The 18,322-nt window shown below is 39.9% G+C and overlaps 1 protein-coding gene across 3 annotated transcripts in view; it reads left to right on the top strand.

The window, feature by feature from the left end:
* The first annotated feature begins 253 nt into the window (after window positions 1–253).
* Window positions 254–18,322, top strand: part of MTHFD2L (methylenetetrahydrofolate dehydrogenase (NADP+ dependent) 2 like) — a 145,433-nt gene continuing 127,364 nt past the window's right edge. Inside the window, exons 1-2 of one of the 3 annotated variants that reach the window (XM_042984385.1) lie at window positions 254–413; window positions 17,826–18,010. In XM_042984385.1, coding sequence (XP_042840319.1) covers window positions 271–413; window positions 17,826–18,010 — 328 coding nt within the window. In that variant the 5' untranslated portion in view covers window positions 254–270. Of the gene's footprint in view, window positions 414–2,270; window positions 2,614–17,825; window positions 18,011–18,322 lie in introns of those variants that run through there. The other 2 variants (XM_042984384.1, XM_042984382.1) reach the window with 2 other exon arrangements.

Raw genomic sequence — 18,322 nt, 5'->3', positions numbered from 1 at the left:
TCGCCCAGCTCCTGCCAGTCCCGGAGTTTCTTCTGCCCCGCCCCCGTCCCGTTCAGAGCTTGGTTCCTGGCCCCGCCTCCCAGTGTCTCTCGGGCCCGCCCCCAGCCCTGAGTTTGGCTCCGGGCCCCGCCCCGGCATGGCGCCCGGAACCGGCTGCCGCAGGGACCCGCTCTCCGGCCCGGCCGCGTGGGGGCGGAGCCCGGCCTGCAGCTGCGAGGACCGCAGCGGCGGGAGGTGGAGTCTCCGTCCGGAAGCCGGCGATTCGCGGCCATGGCAGTGCCGGCCCGCGGCTTTTCCCTGCTCCGCCGTCGCCTGGGCCGCGTGTTGATGCTCGGCGGGAGCGTGGTGCTGCCCCTGGGGGCGCCGGGAGCAACCGGCTGCGCGTCCCGGGGTTTTCGGAGCAGCGGCGTGAGGTACGAGCGCCCCGGACGCTCGCTGTCTTCGGGTGTGGGTGCCCGCGCGTGCGGAGCCGCGGGCTGCGGGCGGGGCGGCGAGGCGCGGGCTGCTGGCGCCGGCCGAGCTCTCCCGCGTCAGGCCAGAGGCTCGGGCGGCCGCGCGCCTCCGCAGGGCTGGGGGGCGCGGCCTGCCTAGGCTCCGAAATTGACCTTGCGGGCCTCGCGGACTGGTCGCGTCGACCTCAAGTCGGGCAATTCGGACGAGATCGGCTTTGGGCTCTGGCGCCAAGAATATTCTTACTTTGCAGCAGGTACAGTGGAGTGATTTAGGAAGACATTGGAGGCCCTCAGGAAAGGTGCCCTAAAAACAGGTGGTCTGCTCGTTTCTAGCGGTTGCTTTGGTTTGGTTATTGTTGTGTTTTGTAAACAAAGGAGTGGGCATTGTTCAGATGGTTTGCTCGTGTTTGGGATTCTGAATTCCTTTGTTGATGGGAACTCCGAGGTCTCCTTCAGCCCTAAAATTCGTAGCGATATCACAAAATCAAACATAATCTTGATTTCTCAGTCTTTTGATTTTCTCAGTCTGTGTGGTGCTTCCTTAACTTCTTCAATCTTAACATTGAAGTAGTCAGTCTTAGAATCATTGCATCTCTTTGCATCTCTTTGGACCCTGTTGCCAGCTAGTACACTGCGCGTACGAAACGTGTTGTGGTTTTAACTCTTCTATACAGTGGTGCCCCGGCCTCTTCGCGTTGCCGTCATCCACTTGTTGGAGTTGCAGACTTAGACTTAAGAATCTAAAAATATATTCCCTTGACCCAGAGCCAGCGAGTCGACAAGAGATTCAGTTTTCAGACTTTCAGGGCTTCCAGTATTGCACGTTCACGGCAGTTCTATGAGCTCAGAGATTGTATCTTATTTTTTGCATCCCCAGTGAGCAGCACAATACCTGGGAGAAAGTAATAATAATGTGGAAACATAGCTAGTACTTATTTCATTTTAATTGATTAACTCATCATTTTATACATATATTTGCCTCAGGCTTGAGTGACTAAAATAATAAAGAATATTTCATATTGGGTTTACTTTAGACGTGTTTCCAGTGATTAGCTCTTCCACAAAGACAGGAGAAAGTAACTGATTCTGAGTTCTGGTTGTGAAAGCTGTATGGTGTCTGCAAGGATTTGCCAGTTGTTTTGGAATTACCAGCTGTACTCCCTAGGGAAAGCAGATTCTGTAGAATGCTGTTTGAATTGCAGAACTGAAGGTATTATGTACTCTAGTCACTCTAGGTAATTATGTTTTGAGTTTCATTTGTTCTAGAGCTTCTTTGTGGAGTGAGGATAATCTTTTCCAAATTATATAAGTTGTTGAATTTCCCTTTGTCAACTTGGTGTAAAGGACCCATCACCCCAATCCTCTCCATGTGCGTTGATTGAGAGTCACAACGGTTATAACCCAAACATCTGCTTGTAGCCACTTGCTTTGTACAAATGTGTGCAAGCAAAGGGATAATTCAGATCTTTTAGATTATATTTAATTGTCTCTTTATAATTTAAAATAGTTGAGTGCAATAGTTTTGGAAAGCTAGTCTTAATAAAAAGGAGTAGTATGACTTTCAACCCAGCTGCTTTAGGCCCCATTTGATATAGATAATAGCTATAAATAGTACTTTGGGTAGTCTTTATTTTTCTTAAGGCAGCTGTAATCAAGTCAGGATAGGGTGGTGTTTTTGACATCCTCTTGGCACTGAATACCATCTATGAAGTTGAAGTTGGCTGTCAGGTTGAGAAACACCTGTGGACTGCTGGGTCTCGGGTGGGGAGGAATTCGGACAGTGTGTTGATGCTTATTGGTGTCTCTTTTCTCTTCTAGGACCAGCAGAGAGAAGAGATTCCATCTTCCAGAGGTCGCCACTGTCTGCCTCCCCACTTGTCCCCATCCTCAGTCATCTTTTTTAAAATATATAGCTACTTATTAGTTGTCTAGTTCTTCGTAGTGAATGTGCTTTATATCTGATATCATTTCTATTGACTTGAAATTTGAGCCTTAGTGTTATTTTTACTGAAAATTATCTTGGAGTTTGATAAACTCCTTCCCCAGTATTGACTCTTCTAAATTAACAGATTTATTAGTTTCTGAGCTCTATGGAGCTTTAAATGAAAATGAAAAAACATTTTTGATTCTTTTTCATATTTTTGACTAGATACCTATGATAGCGGAACATATAATGCTTTTTTAATTAAGTTTTTTTTAATTGGAATTTCAAGAAGTAATCTTTGACAGAATTTGAAAATTATAAAATCTTGAAGTATCATTTGAGTTTTCTCTTATTTTTAAAATTTACAGTGAGTTTTTTTTTCTTAGTAACTCATGAGAAATTAGATATTAATTGGAAGAAAATATATTTACTGTCAAAGAAATAAATAAGCCCTTCTATTTGTTGCCCACTATTGTTCCTTGAAATGAATTACCCAAACAGCCAAAAAGTTAAAAATAAAGAATTTTTAGTGATTAAGTTTGTACTATTTTGCCTTGCTGTGTGAGTGTACAACTCAACATGTCGGATTATAAATACCACATGAGTCTTTGGCCCAGTGCTTTCCGTGTATGGAGCTAGGCAGAAGCGGTTCCCATTTGGAGGGGAAGGTACAGACCTTATATGTTAATGCCACGGTCAAAGCAGATTTGCAGATATCCTGAAACAGGGACTTCCCAAATGCTGCTTTAGATCATCCCCCCTGAACTCATTTTCGTAATTAAATGGGTATCCTAAGCTATTGCAAAGTGATTTCCTAAAATCGTAAAATCATAAACTTGGCACCCCCTCCTGCTAAAATGCTATTTTAGTATTTGTAAAATTGTGTGTACCAGCCTACAGCTCTTGACAGAAACCTCACCTTTCTTTATGTCTCGTTGCCAATGGCTTTATAAATTTTGCAGCTAGGCCAGCATTGAAATATATATATATATATACACAATTTTGAAGCTAGTAAAAGATACTGGTTTATGTTAGTTGAATATTCATGGCTCGTAGAGGGGGGAGTTGAATTTAATAACTGAAAAACAGGCTCAAGTTTATCAGTAAGGCTGTTCATTTTTATTCAGATTCTCCCCTCTAGTACTTATTCAGTGTTTCCATCTCTGCAATAGAATTATTTGATTTAAAGATCCTCTTACCCTTGTGGGAAGCTTGAAGGACCCAGACTCCAGTTAGGACCCTTACTAAAGCTGATTTTCCACAGACTGATTTCAACTAGGATAAGAGTTCCAACGAGTAGCAAAAGCAGTTTCTCAAAATCCTATTTTGTTGGAAAATGTGATTGTGCGGTTTTCCTGTCTTAATGCCTTACCTATTTAATGAGATAGCTGTTGCTACAGTATTGATTTCTAAGCAGTTCTCAATGTCACTTTAAATTTAGAATCTAAATATTTCAGGGGCGCCTGGGTGGCTCAGTCGGTTAAGTGGCCGACTTCGGCTCAGGTCATGATCTCGCGGTCAGTGAGTTCAAGCCCCGCGTCGGGCTCTGTGCTGACAGCTCAGAGCCTGGAGCCTGTTTCAGATTCTGTGTCTCCCTCTCTCTGACTCTCCCCCTTTCATGCTCTGTCTCTCTCTATCTCAAAAATAAATAAACGTTAAAAAAAAAATTAAAAAAAAAAAAAAAGAATCTAAATATTTCACCATTTACTGTCTTATATCTGAGTTCTTTGTCTGTATCCCAGCTGTTCAGAGATAATGTGTTCTAATGTAATATCTCCAAAATCAAGTTTTCTGATTAAAATGGATCAATAGATGAAAAAACACTACTATTAATCTCAGATCTTGTTACTTAGTCATGGTTTTAGGGATAATTTAGCAGTTTCTTTAATGATCTGAATCTTTCTTTTTCGAATGTTATCTTTTTCATGTTAATACCTTGATGGGATGATAAAAACAGTAGGAAAAAGACAAAAACACTTACTTTTCCATGGTCACAGACTCTTAATGAAATTCCATAGAGCCGAAGACAGTTTTTAAAGATAGTTTGGCTTGGAGAGGGAGGTATAGGGAGGGAGGCACTTGGGAGAAATTTGAAATGTCAAATGAGTGGGATAAATTAATGATTAGAATAAATGAGATTAACTATTAAGAAGTGCAATTTGGACCAGAGAAAAATACACCTAAAAGGTAGGAAACTTTGTGGTCAGAATGGAACATAATCTAACCCTAAATTAGTGTCCAAGAACTCAGGGTTGGGTATTATCCAGCTACTCCACTTAACATTACATCAGTGCATTCCTGTGTTGCTACTGTTTTTACTAACATTTTATTGGCTACATTCTATTACATTAAGTCCGTTGGTCAAAGCTTACATGACCATCTTGCTATCGTTTAATGTCTAGTTCTTAGAACATAGGAAATCATTTATTCTCAGATTCAGGTCATGGTCTTGTCAACATCATACCAATGAGGTTTGTTCACATAATGATCCGAAAATGATCTATGTAGGTTTCTGTAATTACGTTACAGAGTGTGCCTAGAACCAAAAGACTATCCAAAGATTCATAATTCTAAAGTTAGGGTATATATAGTTTAAATTAGCTGTCTTCCCCACTTTGGTTATGAAAACCTGCAATGAATATCATCTTGCCTTTAAGTAATCCAGTGTGTTGTTAAAAAACAAATTCTTCTTAGTGTTTAGTGAGCCTTTACTCTGCTGAGATTTTTTGCATAAGTATATCCTTTTATCCTCACAACAGCTGAAGTAGACTATTAGTATTCCTAATTAGTAGATTGTGTGATTGAAGCTTAGAGAAATTAAATAACTTGCCCATGTTAACAGTAAATAAATGGTGAAGACCGGGTTTGAACCTGAATGGTCTACCCAGTGCTTTGCTCTCTGTAAGTAATTTGGCATTGTTGACATGTCACTATTGTTCCTCTTCTTGAAAACATTTATCAAATGTTGTAGAACTTTTGTGAATCAGGAAAGCTAATTTTGCATATAAATCTTAAAAATATTTTGTCAGAAAAAAATCATCTTGTCAGATTCCTCTAATGAAGGGTATTTCTTAACCTGAGACTTTCTGGATAGATTTTAGGGGATCCATAAACTTAGATAGGACATCACTAACCTCTAACAAATTTAGCATTTTCTTCAGTTGTGAATGTTGGCAACAAACCACAGTAAAATTAGCAGTATTTCAGATAATTGCCAATAAAAGTCGGAGATACTTTAATATTACAGAGTTGATGCAAAGATCTCAAAATATCATACACACCACTGCTTTATTATGGTAGTTATTAGACCTGCCACTACATGCTGTTATTTAATGCTTAAAAAAAAGTGAGAACAATATTTCAGTAAAACTGGTTTCCTTATAAACTTGTGTATTTTATATTAAACATTCAAAAGGTTGTTCTGAGAAGCTATCCCTATGATTGAGCAGACTGCCCAAGGGTTCTTATGTTACAAAACTTAGCATCTAAGATTCCGAATAAGCATAGATGTTGTTTAGGTAGCTACTGATGTTCTGATTTACACATTAGGGTCCTGAAAGAGTTGAGTTGAAAAATTGAGTAACAGAATGATGCATGATGAAAAGAACTTGCTCTTAGGTATGTTCTTACTGACTTACCAAAGCGTAATTTCTGATAAAATAACTTTAAGGTGTAAGTATAGTATTTAGGATGGGAAGTGAAATGATTGTAAAAGACCATAAACTTAACATTCCTAAGTATTCATTCACTTAAAAACATTTTATTTACTTCAAAAGGCTCCCTAGTACTTAGTGATTGGTTTTACTCCATATATAATTTTGGCCTGGTTCCCTTGCGTTTCATTTCTATTAATTCAAACTCAAAATCTCCAGATGGAGTCCTAAAATACACAGCGATTAAGCTATGGTATGACCAGAGAAATTTTAACTGCTAATGATTGTACTGGACTTTTCATCTTTATAGATCATAAAACAGTCCATTGCAGCTCTAATTACAGCTGTGGCCGAAAATGAGATTGAAACCTAGATGCAGACACAAGATGCCAAGTATACAAATTAAATACACTCGATCTTGGGTGGACTTTATTTGTTATTTTACTATTTTGTGAAGGAGTATTTTGATACCCAGGAAAAGTAGTGATTTTTTTTTTTCCTTCTATTTACTATTTTCCCTTAAATACTACATTTAGTTCTAGTAACCATAGATTAGGATGGTTATAGTTTACTTCCTGGAAAATACGGATGAGTAAACAGGCTCCTGGAAACAACACTAAATGGTGGCTTTTTGGTCTCCTATTGCTGCCGGGTACTTGAGTATTGGCACCATCTGTCACTTAAAAGCAATTTTTGCAAATCAGCCAGTCAACTTTTAGCCAAATCCTTTTCTGTAAGTTAAACAGAGAACATTTCCATTATATAGATGAGGAAATTGCATTCCTTTCAGAGCCGTTAAGTGACTTGTGCTACCATATTCTAGCTCCTGTCACTGGAAATGCAAGCAAATGGACATTTATTTGGGCAATTAGAATTGCAGTTTGGGAAACCCAGATTCAGGTAGAAATCTGACTTCTGTTTGGAGGAAGACAAAGAGGGGACAGAGTTACAAAAACTAAAAGTCACAAGTGCAGCTCTTATTTGGGTCCTTGATACAAAACAGATTGAAACTAGGTTAATTTGGATTGGTTGGGTTAATATGCAAATAAGGGATTGATGCTTGTTAAACCCCATTGGCTTCTTCCAAAGTAAAGAATGGAACAATTCAGGTGTCTGGGTGAGGAGGAAGTTAAGTCTAGGCAGAGGGCTTCTAACTGACAAAAAGTTCATAGTTCCTCCAATAAGGACCTGCATAAATTCCTCCTCCCTTGTGGCTTTTCCATCTAGTTGTGAAAAGACTGAGTTAGGCTCACTTGCTCCATTTTGAAATCTTTTACACTATTAATGGTGAACCAGGACTGACTTCTGGCTTGGAGGAAGTAATTTATACAGCATTATCCTGCCCTTATTGCTCACCACGCCCCCCACTATGACTTAATTGTTTTTTAATGAAGTCACATGTTAGTACCAGCCCAGCAATGAGGGGAGAATGGTGAAACAGAGAGCTCTATGTCCTGCCTTCTTTGGGGGTCACTTGCAACATTACCTTTTCAGGAAATGTTGCCTGAGCAAGTAATGACAGGGTGCAACTTGTGAAAAATACCTAAGTCAAATTGCCCTTTTGGTGTGTATTAATGGCAATGTGGCTAAATAATTTTTTGACCAAACCACATTTTTAGGAGGAAAAAGAGATGTTAAAGTAGTGAAAATGACATATTTGGAATATTTATTGATTTGTAAATATATTAGGACCTATAAAAGAGTCCTGTTCAAAAGTATCTTCAAAATTCACATTTTAAGTGGTAATTTATATACCCTTATGCATTTAGACAATTGAAAATTTTGATCTTAATTTTATAATATGTTTAATTTTTTATGTTAATTATGTGATTACTAACTTTTAACACATGCTGAATTCTTGGTACATATACTTGAATCAGTTTCCTAGCCTTATCTTTAATATGTCGATAGTGATCATTTTCTGGACAAAAAAGATCTTACACTTAATTTTAAAATTAAATTTGCTAAAAAAAAAAAAAAAAAAAAAAAAATTTAAAAAAAAAAAAAGGGGGCGCCTGGGTGGCGCAGTCGGTTAAGCGTCCGACTTCAGCCAGGTCACGATCTCGCGGTCCGTGAGTTCGAGCCCCGCGTCGGGCTCTGGGCTGATGGCTCAGAGCCTGGAGCCTGTTTCCGATTCTGTGTCTCCCTCTCTCTCTGCCCCTCCCCCGTTCATGCTCTGTCTCTCTCTGTCCCAAAAATAAATAAAAAACGTTGAAAAAAAAAAATTTAAAATTAAATTTGCTGCAGTTTTTGTTTAAGTTGCAAACCTTATTACTTTTTTTCCTTAGACAGTAGTATTTTTAGCTTTCAAGAAAGTACTTTCCCTACAGATACCAAAGCACCTGGCAAGCTCAGATCAAACTGCTAAATGGAACATGGTCTCAGTTCTAGATTTTTTCATATTGAAATGTGAAGATATTTTAGCCTAAATATTTTCACAGTTGCTGTTTAGTGTCTCCTTTCATAGTACCTTTCTTTGACAAATACTTGTTACATGTCATCAAATAAGTTGTTTCTATTTATGACTTTTCTAATATCTTGCCATGTTTAGATACAGTAGATACAGGTCTTCTCAATTCTATGCCATTGCATTCCAAAATATAAATCTATTCGATGAAAAACAGCTCCATCAAAAGATTCTTCCCACAAATTTGAATATTTTAAATTAGGATTATGCATGTATTTGTTTACTAAGGCCACTGTAAACAAAGACTAGATGGTTTGAAGCAACAGGATGGATCCTCAGACTCTTGGAGACTAGAAGTCTGAAATGAAGGTATCTGCAGAGCTGTGCTCTCCCCGCCTCTTCTTGCTGGAAATTCTTACTTTTCCTTGGTCTATAGCTGCATGACTCTAAGCCCCTTGCTTCCAGAGTCTGTTTTCCCCATTTAACCAGCTATTGAATCATGAAAATTGGGTCATAGCACTCCTCAGAATCATCAAATGGCTTTCTAGCTCAGTAAAAGCCAATACCCCTTCAAAAGTCTGCAGGACCTTATGTGATCTCAAGTTCCGTGACTTCTCTGATTTTATGTCCTGGCCTGGCCCACTTGTCTCCACTGCAGCCATTGGCCTTGCTATTCATCAGACATGCTAGTCATGCTCCTGCCTAGAGTCCCTTGTACTTGCTGTGCACTCCCCTTGGCCTAGAAGTATTTTGTACACATAGCCACATGACATATTCCCTCATTTCCTTCTTATTGATTGATTGATTGATTGATTGTCAAATTAGCATACTGTGTAGTCTTGGCTTCAGGAGTAGATTCCTGTGAGTCATCATTTACATACAACATCCAGTGCTCATTCCAACAAGTGCCCTCCTCAGTGCCCATCATCCGTTTTCCCCACCCCCATCAACCCTCAGTTTGTTCTCTGTATTTAAGAGTCTCTCATGGTTTGCTTCCCTCTCTATTTGTATCTTATTTTTCCTTCCCTTCCCCCATGGTCTTCTGTTAAGTTTCTCTAATGCCACATCTGAGTGAACTCATATGATACCGGTCTTTCTTTGACTGACTTATTTTGCTTAGCATAATAGCCTCCAATTCCATCCATGTTGTTGCAAACGGCAAGATGTCACTCTTTTTCATTGCTGAGTAGTATTCCATTGCATATATAAGCCACATCTTCGTTACCCATTCATCAGTTGATGGACATTTAGGCTCTTTCCATAATTTGGCTATTGTTGACAGTGCTGCTATAAATATTGGGTTGCATGTGCCCCTTCAAATTAGCACTCCTATATCCTTTGGATAAATTCCTAGTAGTGTTATTGTTGGGTGGTAGGGTAATTCTATTTTTAATTTTTTGAGGAACCTCCATACTGTTTTCCAGAGTGGCTGCACCAGTTTGCATTCCCACCAACAGTGCAAGAGGGTTCCCCTTTCTCTATACCCTCGCCAATATCTATTGTTTCCTGAGTTGTTAATTTTAGCTACTCTGCGTGTTTGAGGTGGTATCTCAATGTGGGTTCAATTTTATTTCCCTGATGATGGGTGATATTGAGCATCTTTTCATGTGTCTGTTTGCCATCTGGATGTTTTCTTTGGAAAAGTGTCTATTCATGTCTTCTGCCCATTTCTTCACTGGGTTATTTGTTTTTCAGTGTTCAGTTTGGTAAATTCTTTATAGATTTTGGAAACTAACCCTTTATTTGATATGTCACTTACAAATATCTTCTCCCATTCTGTCAGTTGTCTTTTAGTTTTGTTGATTGTTTCCTTTGCTGTGCAGAAGCTTTTTATCTTGATGAGGTCCTAATAGTTCATTTTTGCTTTTATTTCCCTTGCCTTTGGCGACATGTCAAATAAGAAGTTGCTCCGGCTGAGGTCAAAGAGGTTGCTGCCTATTTTCTCCTGTAGGATTTTGATGGTTTCCTGTCTCACATTTAGGTCTTTCAGCCATTTTGAATTTATTTTTGTGTGTAGTGTAAGGAAGTGGTCCAGTTTCATTCTTCTGCATGTTGCTGTCCAGTTCTCCCAGCACCATTTGCTAAAGAGACTGTCTTTTTCCCACTGGATACTCTTCCCTGCTTTGTCAAACATTAGTTGGCCATATATTTGTGGGTCTATTTCTGAGTCCTCTATTCTATTTCATTGGTATGTGTGTCTGTTTTTATGCCAATACCATACTGTCTTGATGATTACAGCTTTGTAGTACAGGCTAACGTCTGGGATTGTGATACTTCCAGATTGGTTTTCTTTTTACCATTACTTTGGCTATTTGGAGTCTTTTGTGGTTCCATGTAAATTTTAGGATTGTTTGTTCTAGCTCTGTGAAAAATGCTGGTGCTGTTTTCATTGGGATTGCACTGAATGTGTAGACTGCTTTGGGTAGTATTGACAGTTTAACAATATTTGTTCTTCCTATCCAAGAGCATGGAATGTTTTTCCATTTCTTTGTGTCTTCTTCAGTTTCTTTCATATGCTTTCTATAGTTTTCAGCATATATTTCTTTTACCTCTTTGGTTAGGTTTATTCCTGGGTATTTTATGGTTCTTGGCGCAATTGTAAATGGGATCGATTCCTTGATATCTCTTTCTGTTGCTTCATTATTGTTGTATAGAAATGCAATCGATTTCTGTACATTGATTTTATATCCTACAACTTGGCTGAATTCCTGTGCCAGTTCTGGCAATTTTGGGGTGGAGTCTTTCGGATTTTCCATATAGAGTATCATGTCATCTGCAAAGAGTGAAAGTTTGACTTCTTTGCCTTTTCTCTCCTCTGCTTCTCCCATCCTCACTGTCACTGTATTTAGTTTATTTTGCATACCATTTATAGCATTTTTAAACAATTCATTGTGACTATTTCTTAGGTCTCTGATCCCTGCAGCAATAGATTCTCTGCTGTCTTCTATGCTTTTTTTAAGCCCAGCTATTAGTCTTATGACCGTTATCCTAAATTCTTGTTCAGATATATTGTTTATATCTGTTTTGAGCAATTCTCTGGCTGTCATTTCTTTCTGGAATTTTTTTTGAGGAGAATTCTTCCGTTTCATCATTTTGGGTAGGTTTTTGTCTTTTACGTGTTTTAATAGCTGGTTATGTATCCTGTACATGTGAACACTACTATATTAAAAATGGGTCACACGCTGTCCAGGGCCTGGCCCTTCAGGAGGTGTTTTTGGAATGTGTCACATCCTCTCTGTTGTTGCGTATTTGGCTGCTCTATCCCACTGATCAGTCCTCTGCAAAGCTTCTCTTTGCTCATAGTGGTGGAATGTTTGGAGCTTCAATCAGGTGTGCTTTGATGTGTTCGTTGAAATAACCTGGGAAAAAGGAAAGGGCAGGAGACCCGATCCAATACAAAGAGAAAAATGAAAGGGGTGAAAAAAGAAAAAGACACCAAGCAAAGAATCAAAGAAACTATAAGGCTTAATCCAGAGAGAGTGAAAGGAAAATAAAGAAGGAGATACAGAAAAGGTGTAAAAAGAATAGAGTAAAAATGCCTGATTAAACAAACAACAACAAAAAAAATAAAACAGATACAGAGCGGAAAAAAAATATATATAATAAGAATTGACCAAAAATCAAATCAGAGACTATGAGCCTGATTCCAAAGGGAAAACAAGAAAAAAGGTAGAAAGAAAAAGAAGTGAAAAAAGAAGAGAAGGAAAGAAACGAGATAGAGAAAAAGAAAAGAGAGACTAACAGGCAAAAACACAAAACAGTTGTCTGTTGGTGCCTGGGACCTGCCGGGACCCGTGACTGTGCTGGTGGGGGGGGGGGGGGGGGGGGCGGGCAGAGAGGCCATCTGGGTTACTCAGTGTCAGTCTCAGTCTGGTAGATAAGCAGTTGCCAGGCTCGGAGGGGTGGGGTTTGGTGTAAGCACATCCCGCTTCCACTGGGGGCCGCTGTCCTGTTCCCTGAAGCCCCACTGTGTTGGCGGGGTGGCGATAGATGGGGGCACCCCAATCTCTCCTCCCCAGATGGGTGTCTCAAAGCACGCTGCCCAGGCAGCCCTCATAGAGTAGCCTGGGCAGTCAGCCTGTCCTGTTCCAGTCTCCCCCGCCGCCTAGGTGCTCGGCCGGGATTCAAAACCTGAAGTCTTGGATCCCGCTCTGCGTGGACCGATCCTGGGGTAGCGCCACTCCATCTCTGGCTGGCTCCTGCAGGGTCTTTTGTCCTTGGGGGTGGGGGGCAATAAACCCTCTTCCCACAGTACTCAAGGGAGGGGACTGCCCTCTCCCAGTGTGCCCCTGAGATCGCTACCGCACCCTGGGGCCAGCTCCCTGCTCCCCAGGCGTTCACACACGGCAGCGGCTTCACTCCTAGAAAGTCAGCATTTGTCACAAGTTTGCAAAGGAGAAATGCACTGTATTTCTCGTTCCCCAGTGCCCGGTCCGGAGAGGGTTTCCTCTTGTCCTGACACTAGACCGCAGTCCACAGCTTCTCTTGCTCTCCCTTTTGCCTCTCCGCAGAGGGGTTCCCCTCCTCCGTGCCTGTGCTATTTTATCTCACCCATTTCACGTACATGCACTTCTGTTCTGCCAAGCTGTCTCCCTCCACCTGTGGAGATCCTTCTGCCACTCCGCAGATTGACTTCCAGGGTGTTCCCAGTGTTCTAACCTCAATACAGCTGTTTTTGAGGGACGAGGGAAATCCTGGTCCCCCTACTTCTCCACCATCTTAACTCCTACCCCCGAGCATGTGATTCTTGATCTCAGGGTTGTGGGTTCAGGCCCCACAATGGGTGTACAGAGTACTTAAAAGAAAAATCTGCTCTCCTCCAGCAGGCACTCCTCGCAGCCTCTGAGCTCCATTCCCATGCCCTCTGGCAGCATCTGAAGAGAGGTGTCCCTGCCGCTTTGCCCCTCAGGGCTCCCTAAAGCCCCCTGTGAATGGAGGAGGCATCCTCATTGGGTGGGCTCCTGGTGATGCTTTATACCCGGGTTGACAGCAGGCGCGGTGATTGCCCCCGCTGCGGTTTCTATCCCTGCTACGGCCACTTCTGGCTCACCTTCATTTTTTTTTAAATTTAAGTTTATTTATTTTGAGAGAAAAAGAGAGCAGGAGGAGCAGAGAGAGAGAGGGAGAGAGAGAGAATCCCAAGCAGGCTTCACACTGTCAGTGCAGAGCCAGATGTGGGGCTCGAACTGACAAACTGTGAGATCATGACCTGAGCTGGAACCAAGAGTTGGTCACTTTAACCGACTGAGCCACCCATTTCCTTCATTTATGATGAAATATCACCTGATTAATCAGAATTAAGAGACACCTTAACCCATCTGTATAATATGACAGCTCTGGCCCTCAGATATGCCCTTTCCCTCTGTTTTTCACACGTGATATAAATATTCGCCTTTTAAAAAAATTTGCTTATTATGTCTTCTTCAACTGGATTGTAGTTCCCATAAAAGTGGGCAGTTTTTTTTGTACACTGTTATTTATATTTCCAGTGTCTAGAATAGTGCCTGGCAGATATAAGGTTTTCAGTGTGTATTTATTAAGTCAATAAACATTGGGCTTGTAAGTGAGGCGTTTTAACCAAGGAAGTGGCATGATTAGATTTGGAAAATCACTCTGGCTGAGGTACAGATGATAGATGGCAGAGATTGACTTGAGCCAGGGAAACTCTTAGGAGCTGTGGGCTTCTATGGCTGAAATTCACACTATTATTGATATTTATCATGTTTCAACAGTATGCGTGCTGAAAAGTCTCATTTGTTTTTGCACTGAGCTAGATAATGTGTGTGTTTGCCAGTTCTTCCAGCATATAGGCTGATAGGGGCATCCTTCCTTTGAGTCTCCACTAATTCCAGGTTGCCTCATTTATCCTTATATCATATCTCCCACAAATCCAGGCTTGCCCAGGCTCTGCAGGGATTGAGGGAACCAATAGGCGGAGCCAGCTGCTACCGAAAAATCCTCAAAGTTCCTTTTATAATTGGGTGGCAGTCTTCTGAGTATTTACCCATAAATACCAACTAGACCAGGCTATAACATGTCAGCTATAGTTAGCAAACTCACTTAGCACATCTGTGCTGTAAAGTAAGCCCTGTCTTCTCTCAGACCCCAACATGGTGCAGTCAAGTTTAATCTGTATATGGATTATCTGTCTTTGGAAGTCATGAGTCCATTTATGCCACGGTCAACTCTGACACTCTCAGAGTCACACAGCTTTGTAATATCTAAGCCATAATTATCGTGGATTATGTTCAGTGATTGCCAGTTTCACGGTAACCTATGGACAAATCGTTGTAACAGAGAATCAACTAATAAAACATGTCAGCAGCAGCAGTTTCTATTCATATACTATAAAATGTAACATAGGGCTCAGGTGATTTTGTAATTTAAAATACAAATGCATGTTCTTTGTTACAAGAGTGAATTCTAGTGTATCAGCAGATAAGCTTAGGTATTTTACCCTAAGTGAATATGTTGACACAGTTTAATTTATGGAAAGTATTTATTGATTTATTTATTGACTTATTATTTTTATGACTCTTAGAAATGAGTCATTCTGGGATTACTGCAGCCTTTAGTATTTTATAATAGAAGAGTTCCTCGTTCTCTTAGAATTAAAAGATCACTTAAATGAATTAATAAAAAATGAGCACTAGAAGTTCATAGTAAATAGTGAAAAAAGTTTGTTACCTAATCTTGAAAGATCACATTTAAACTCAGAAGTAAGTATGTTTTCTTAACTTCATTTAAACTTGATCTTAAACTTTAACAGAATAAAAGCTCCAGGACCAGATGGCTTCATGGGTGAAATTTACCAAACATTTAAGGAAGAAATAATACCAATTCTGCAGAAACTCTTCTGGAAATTTGAAGAGGACGGGATATATCCTAACTCATTTTATAAAGGCAGCATCACCCTGATACCAAAATCATACAAAGACGTTACAAGAAAAGAAAACTATAAATAAATACCTCTCATGCACATAGAAGCAAAAAAGTTAACAAAATTTTAGATAAAATCCTGAATATCTGGAAAGGATAAGCACATCGTGACCAAGTGAGGCTTATCCCAGGAATGCAAGATTGGCTTAACATTTGAAAATCAATCAATATAATTCATCATATTAACAGACTAAAACCCCCCCCAAAAAAAAAATCATGTGGTCATATGATTATCTCTATACACACACATTAAAAAAACTTTGACAATATCCTGATATAAATAAAGTTCCATCAAACTAAGAGTAAAACTAAATCACAGAACTAAATGTATAACCTGAACACATAAAACTAGAAGGAAACGTTGAAGAAAACCTTTGTGACCTTAAGTTAGGCAAAGATTTCTTATATGCCTCACCATAAAAGGAAAAGGAAAATTGATGGAAATGCATCAAAATTGAGAGCTGATCTTCCAAAGACACAGTTAAGAGAATGAAAAGGCAAAGCACAAAGTAGGAGAAAATATTTCAAATCACTTTTCTGATAAAGGACTTGGATATACCTGCTGTATGACCCAGCCATTCTACTCCTAAGTATTTGCTCATTGTGCATACAATGACTTATGCATGAATGTCTATAACAGCTTTATTTGCCATGAGTAAAAGCTGTAAACAACCCAAATATCCATCAATAATTGGATGGATAAACAAATTTTGGTATATCCATACAATGGAAAACTACTCAACAATAAAAAGAAATGAACTATGGATACATGCAACAACATGAATGAATCTTAATTATGCTGAGTGAGAGTAGCTGGATAAAAAAGAGTATGTTGTGCATGATTCCATTTGTACAAAATTTGTGATGATACAAACTAAGATATAGTGACAAGAAGCAGACCAGTGGTTGCCTGTTGATTAAGGAGGGACATGGCCAGGACAGGGGGAATGGTGAGATTTAAAAAAGAGTACCAGAATTCTTACAGGGGTTTAATTTGCTTGATCATGGTGATAGTTTCCTAGGTATATACATATATTACAACATCAAATTGCACACTTTAAATATGTACAATATATTTTATGTCAGTTATACTTCTTTATTATTTTTAAAATATATTTATTTATTTTGAGAGGGAGAGAGAGCAGGGAAAGGGCAGAGAGAGAGAGAGAGAGAGAGAGAGAGAGAGAGAGAGAATCCCAAGTAGCCTCCACGCTGCTCGTGCAGAGCCAATGCAGGGCTCGAACCCATGAACCATGAGATCATGACGTGAGCGTAACCAAGAGTCATATGCCTAACTGACTGAGCCACCCAGGCGTCCCTGTCAGTTATACTTCAATACAGCTATTATAAAATTAGGACAGTGGAGCAAGACTGATCAATAAATTTGCCATGATTTTCCTTGTCTTGAAAGCTATCAAGTTTTTGGTGAAACGTAGACAAGTCAGAATCAAAAGTTGAGTTTACTTACAGCTATAAAGTCTGGTTGTAATTGTATTCTCTAGTCTGTTTACTTGCTCAATTAATTGTTTACCTATGGTAATGATTATTTTTAAAATATACTTTTGTATTGAATTGAGCAGGTAGTTTTCGAACATGGTCGTGCACATGAATACCTGTGGGAACTTGTCAGACATGCAGATTTCCAGGGTGTTCTCAATCATGGGTTGGGGAATCTGCAACTTGAGCAAGCTTCCCAGGCAACTTTGGTGTATGTATCCATAGATCACATTGCAGCATCACTTCTTAATAGAACAATGTTCACGTCAAAATGGTGCAAACTTGGATAGACGCTTTGGACCACTGGTGCCCGATTGAAAAGGAGTATTCTTGATCTAGTTCATTGTCCCCCTGCCCCCCTCCCCCTGTATATATATGTCCTCTTATAAAGGACAGTTGACTTATTTGAAAGGGGCAGCAAATTTGCATTTTTTTGTGTGTGTTGGTTGATATTCATGTTGCCTGCTCTCGTTAGAAAATAAAAAGTGTACAGGTACTAGAAAGAATTCAGGTGCTGTAAGGTTTCCTTTTCTCTTTTTTCTCTTCTGCTTTTTCCCCTGCCTCCTTTTCCATTCTTCACGATATTCATTGACCTGCATTTGGGGTTTTGTGTAATAATCATGTGCTACATACCGATCTGCTTCCGCCAGGCCTTTCAATAGTGAAAGGACAGGGGGAGCAGGAAGAAAGAACCATCTTACACTTTATCAGGTACCTTAAAAAAACAAACACACAGTAAGAGCAACATTAATTCACCACTTTGAAGTTTGAGATCACGGAGAGCAAGAAAGCCTTTTCAATATATGTATTTCTTTCTGCTTTTCTGGGGGTTGATTTAAGGTTGCTCACTTGGAGAATCACAGATGTGTTGTTCACTCTTGTAATTTAAGATTATGCGGTTGAATGTTCCTTACTGTCTTTTTAGTGCTATATTTATTCTTTGTTTTCCACAGACATGATGCCATCATTATCTCAGGAACTGAAATGGCCAAACAAATCCAGAAAGAAATACAGAGAGGTGTGGAATCATGGATTTCCCTTGGGAACAGAAGACCTCACCTCAGTATCATTTTAGTGGGTGATAACCCAGCAAGCCACACGTACGTCAGGAAGAAGATCAGAGCTGCGTCCGCCGTAGGTGGGGATGCGTTTTAGTTGTTCTTGTTACTAAGTCGTGTCTTCTTGTGTTCCTTCAAAGTGCAGTAATTATCCATGAGAATTGCCAAATAAGTGCCATTTGAATAACATTTATCATTATTACCATTACTATTAGAGATGAGTTACCCAAGTTTATATTCATTTCTTAATGTTTTTCTCCAGCTTTCTTACTGAATTAATTTGATGTGATTTCAGATCCTATGCTGATATGTCAGAGGAACACTGCACATTTAAAGAGCCCATGTTTAGGGGTGCCTTGGTGGCTCGGTCGGTTGAGTGTCTGACTTTGGCT

This window comes from Panthera tigris, chromosome B1, assembly GCF_018350195.1.
Source record: "Panthera tigris isolate Pti1 chromosome B1, P.tigris_Pti1_mat1.1, whole genome shotgun sequence".
Lineage (NCBI taxonomy): Eukaryota > Metazoa > Chordata > Mammalia > Carnivora > Felidae > Panthera > Panthera tigris.
The sequence above is the reverse complement of the archived record's forward strand: the minus strand, read 5'-3'. Positions and strand labels throughout refer to the sequence as shown.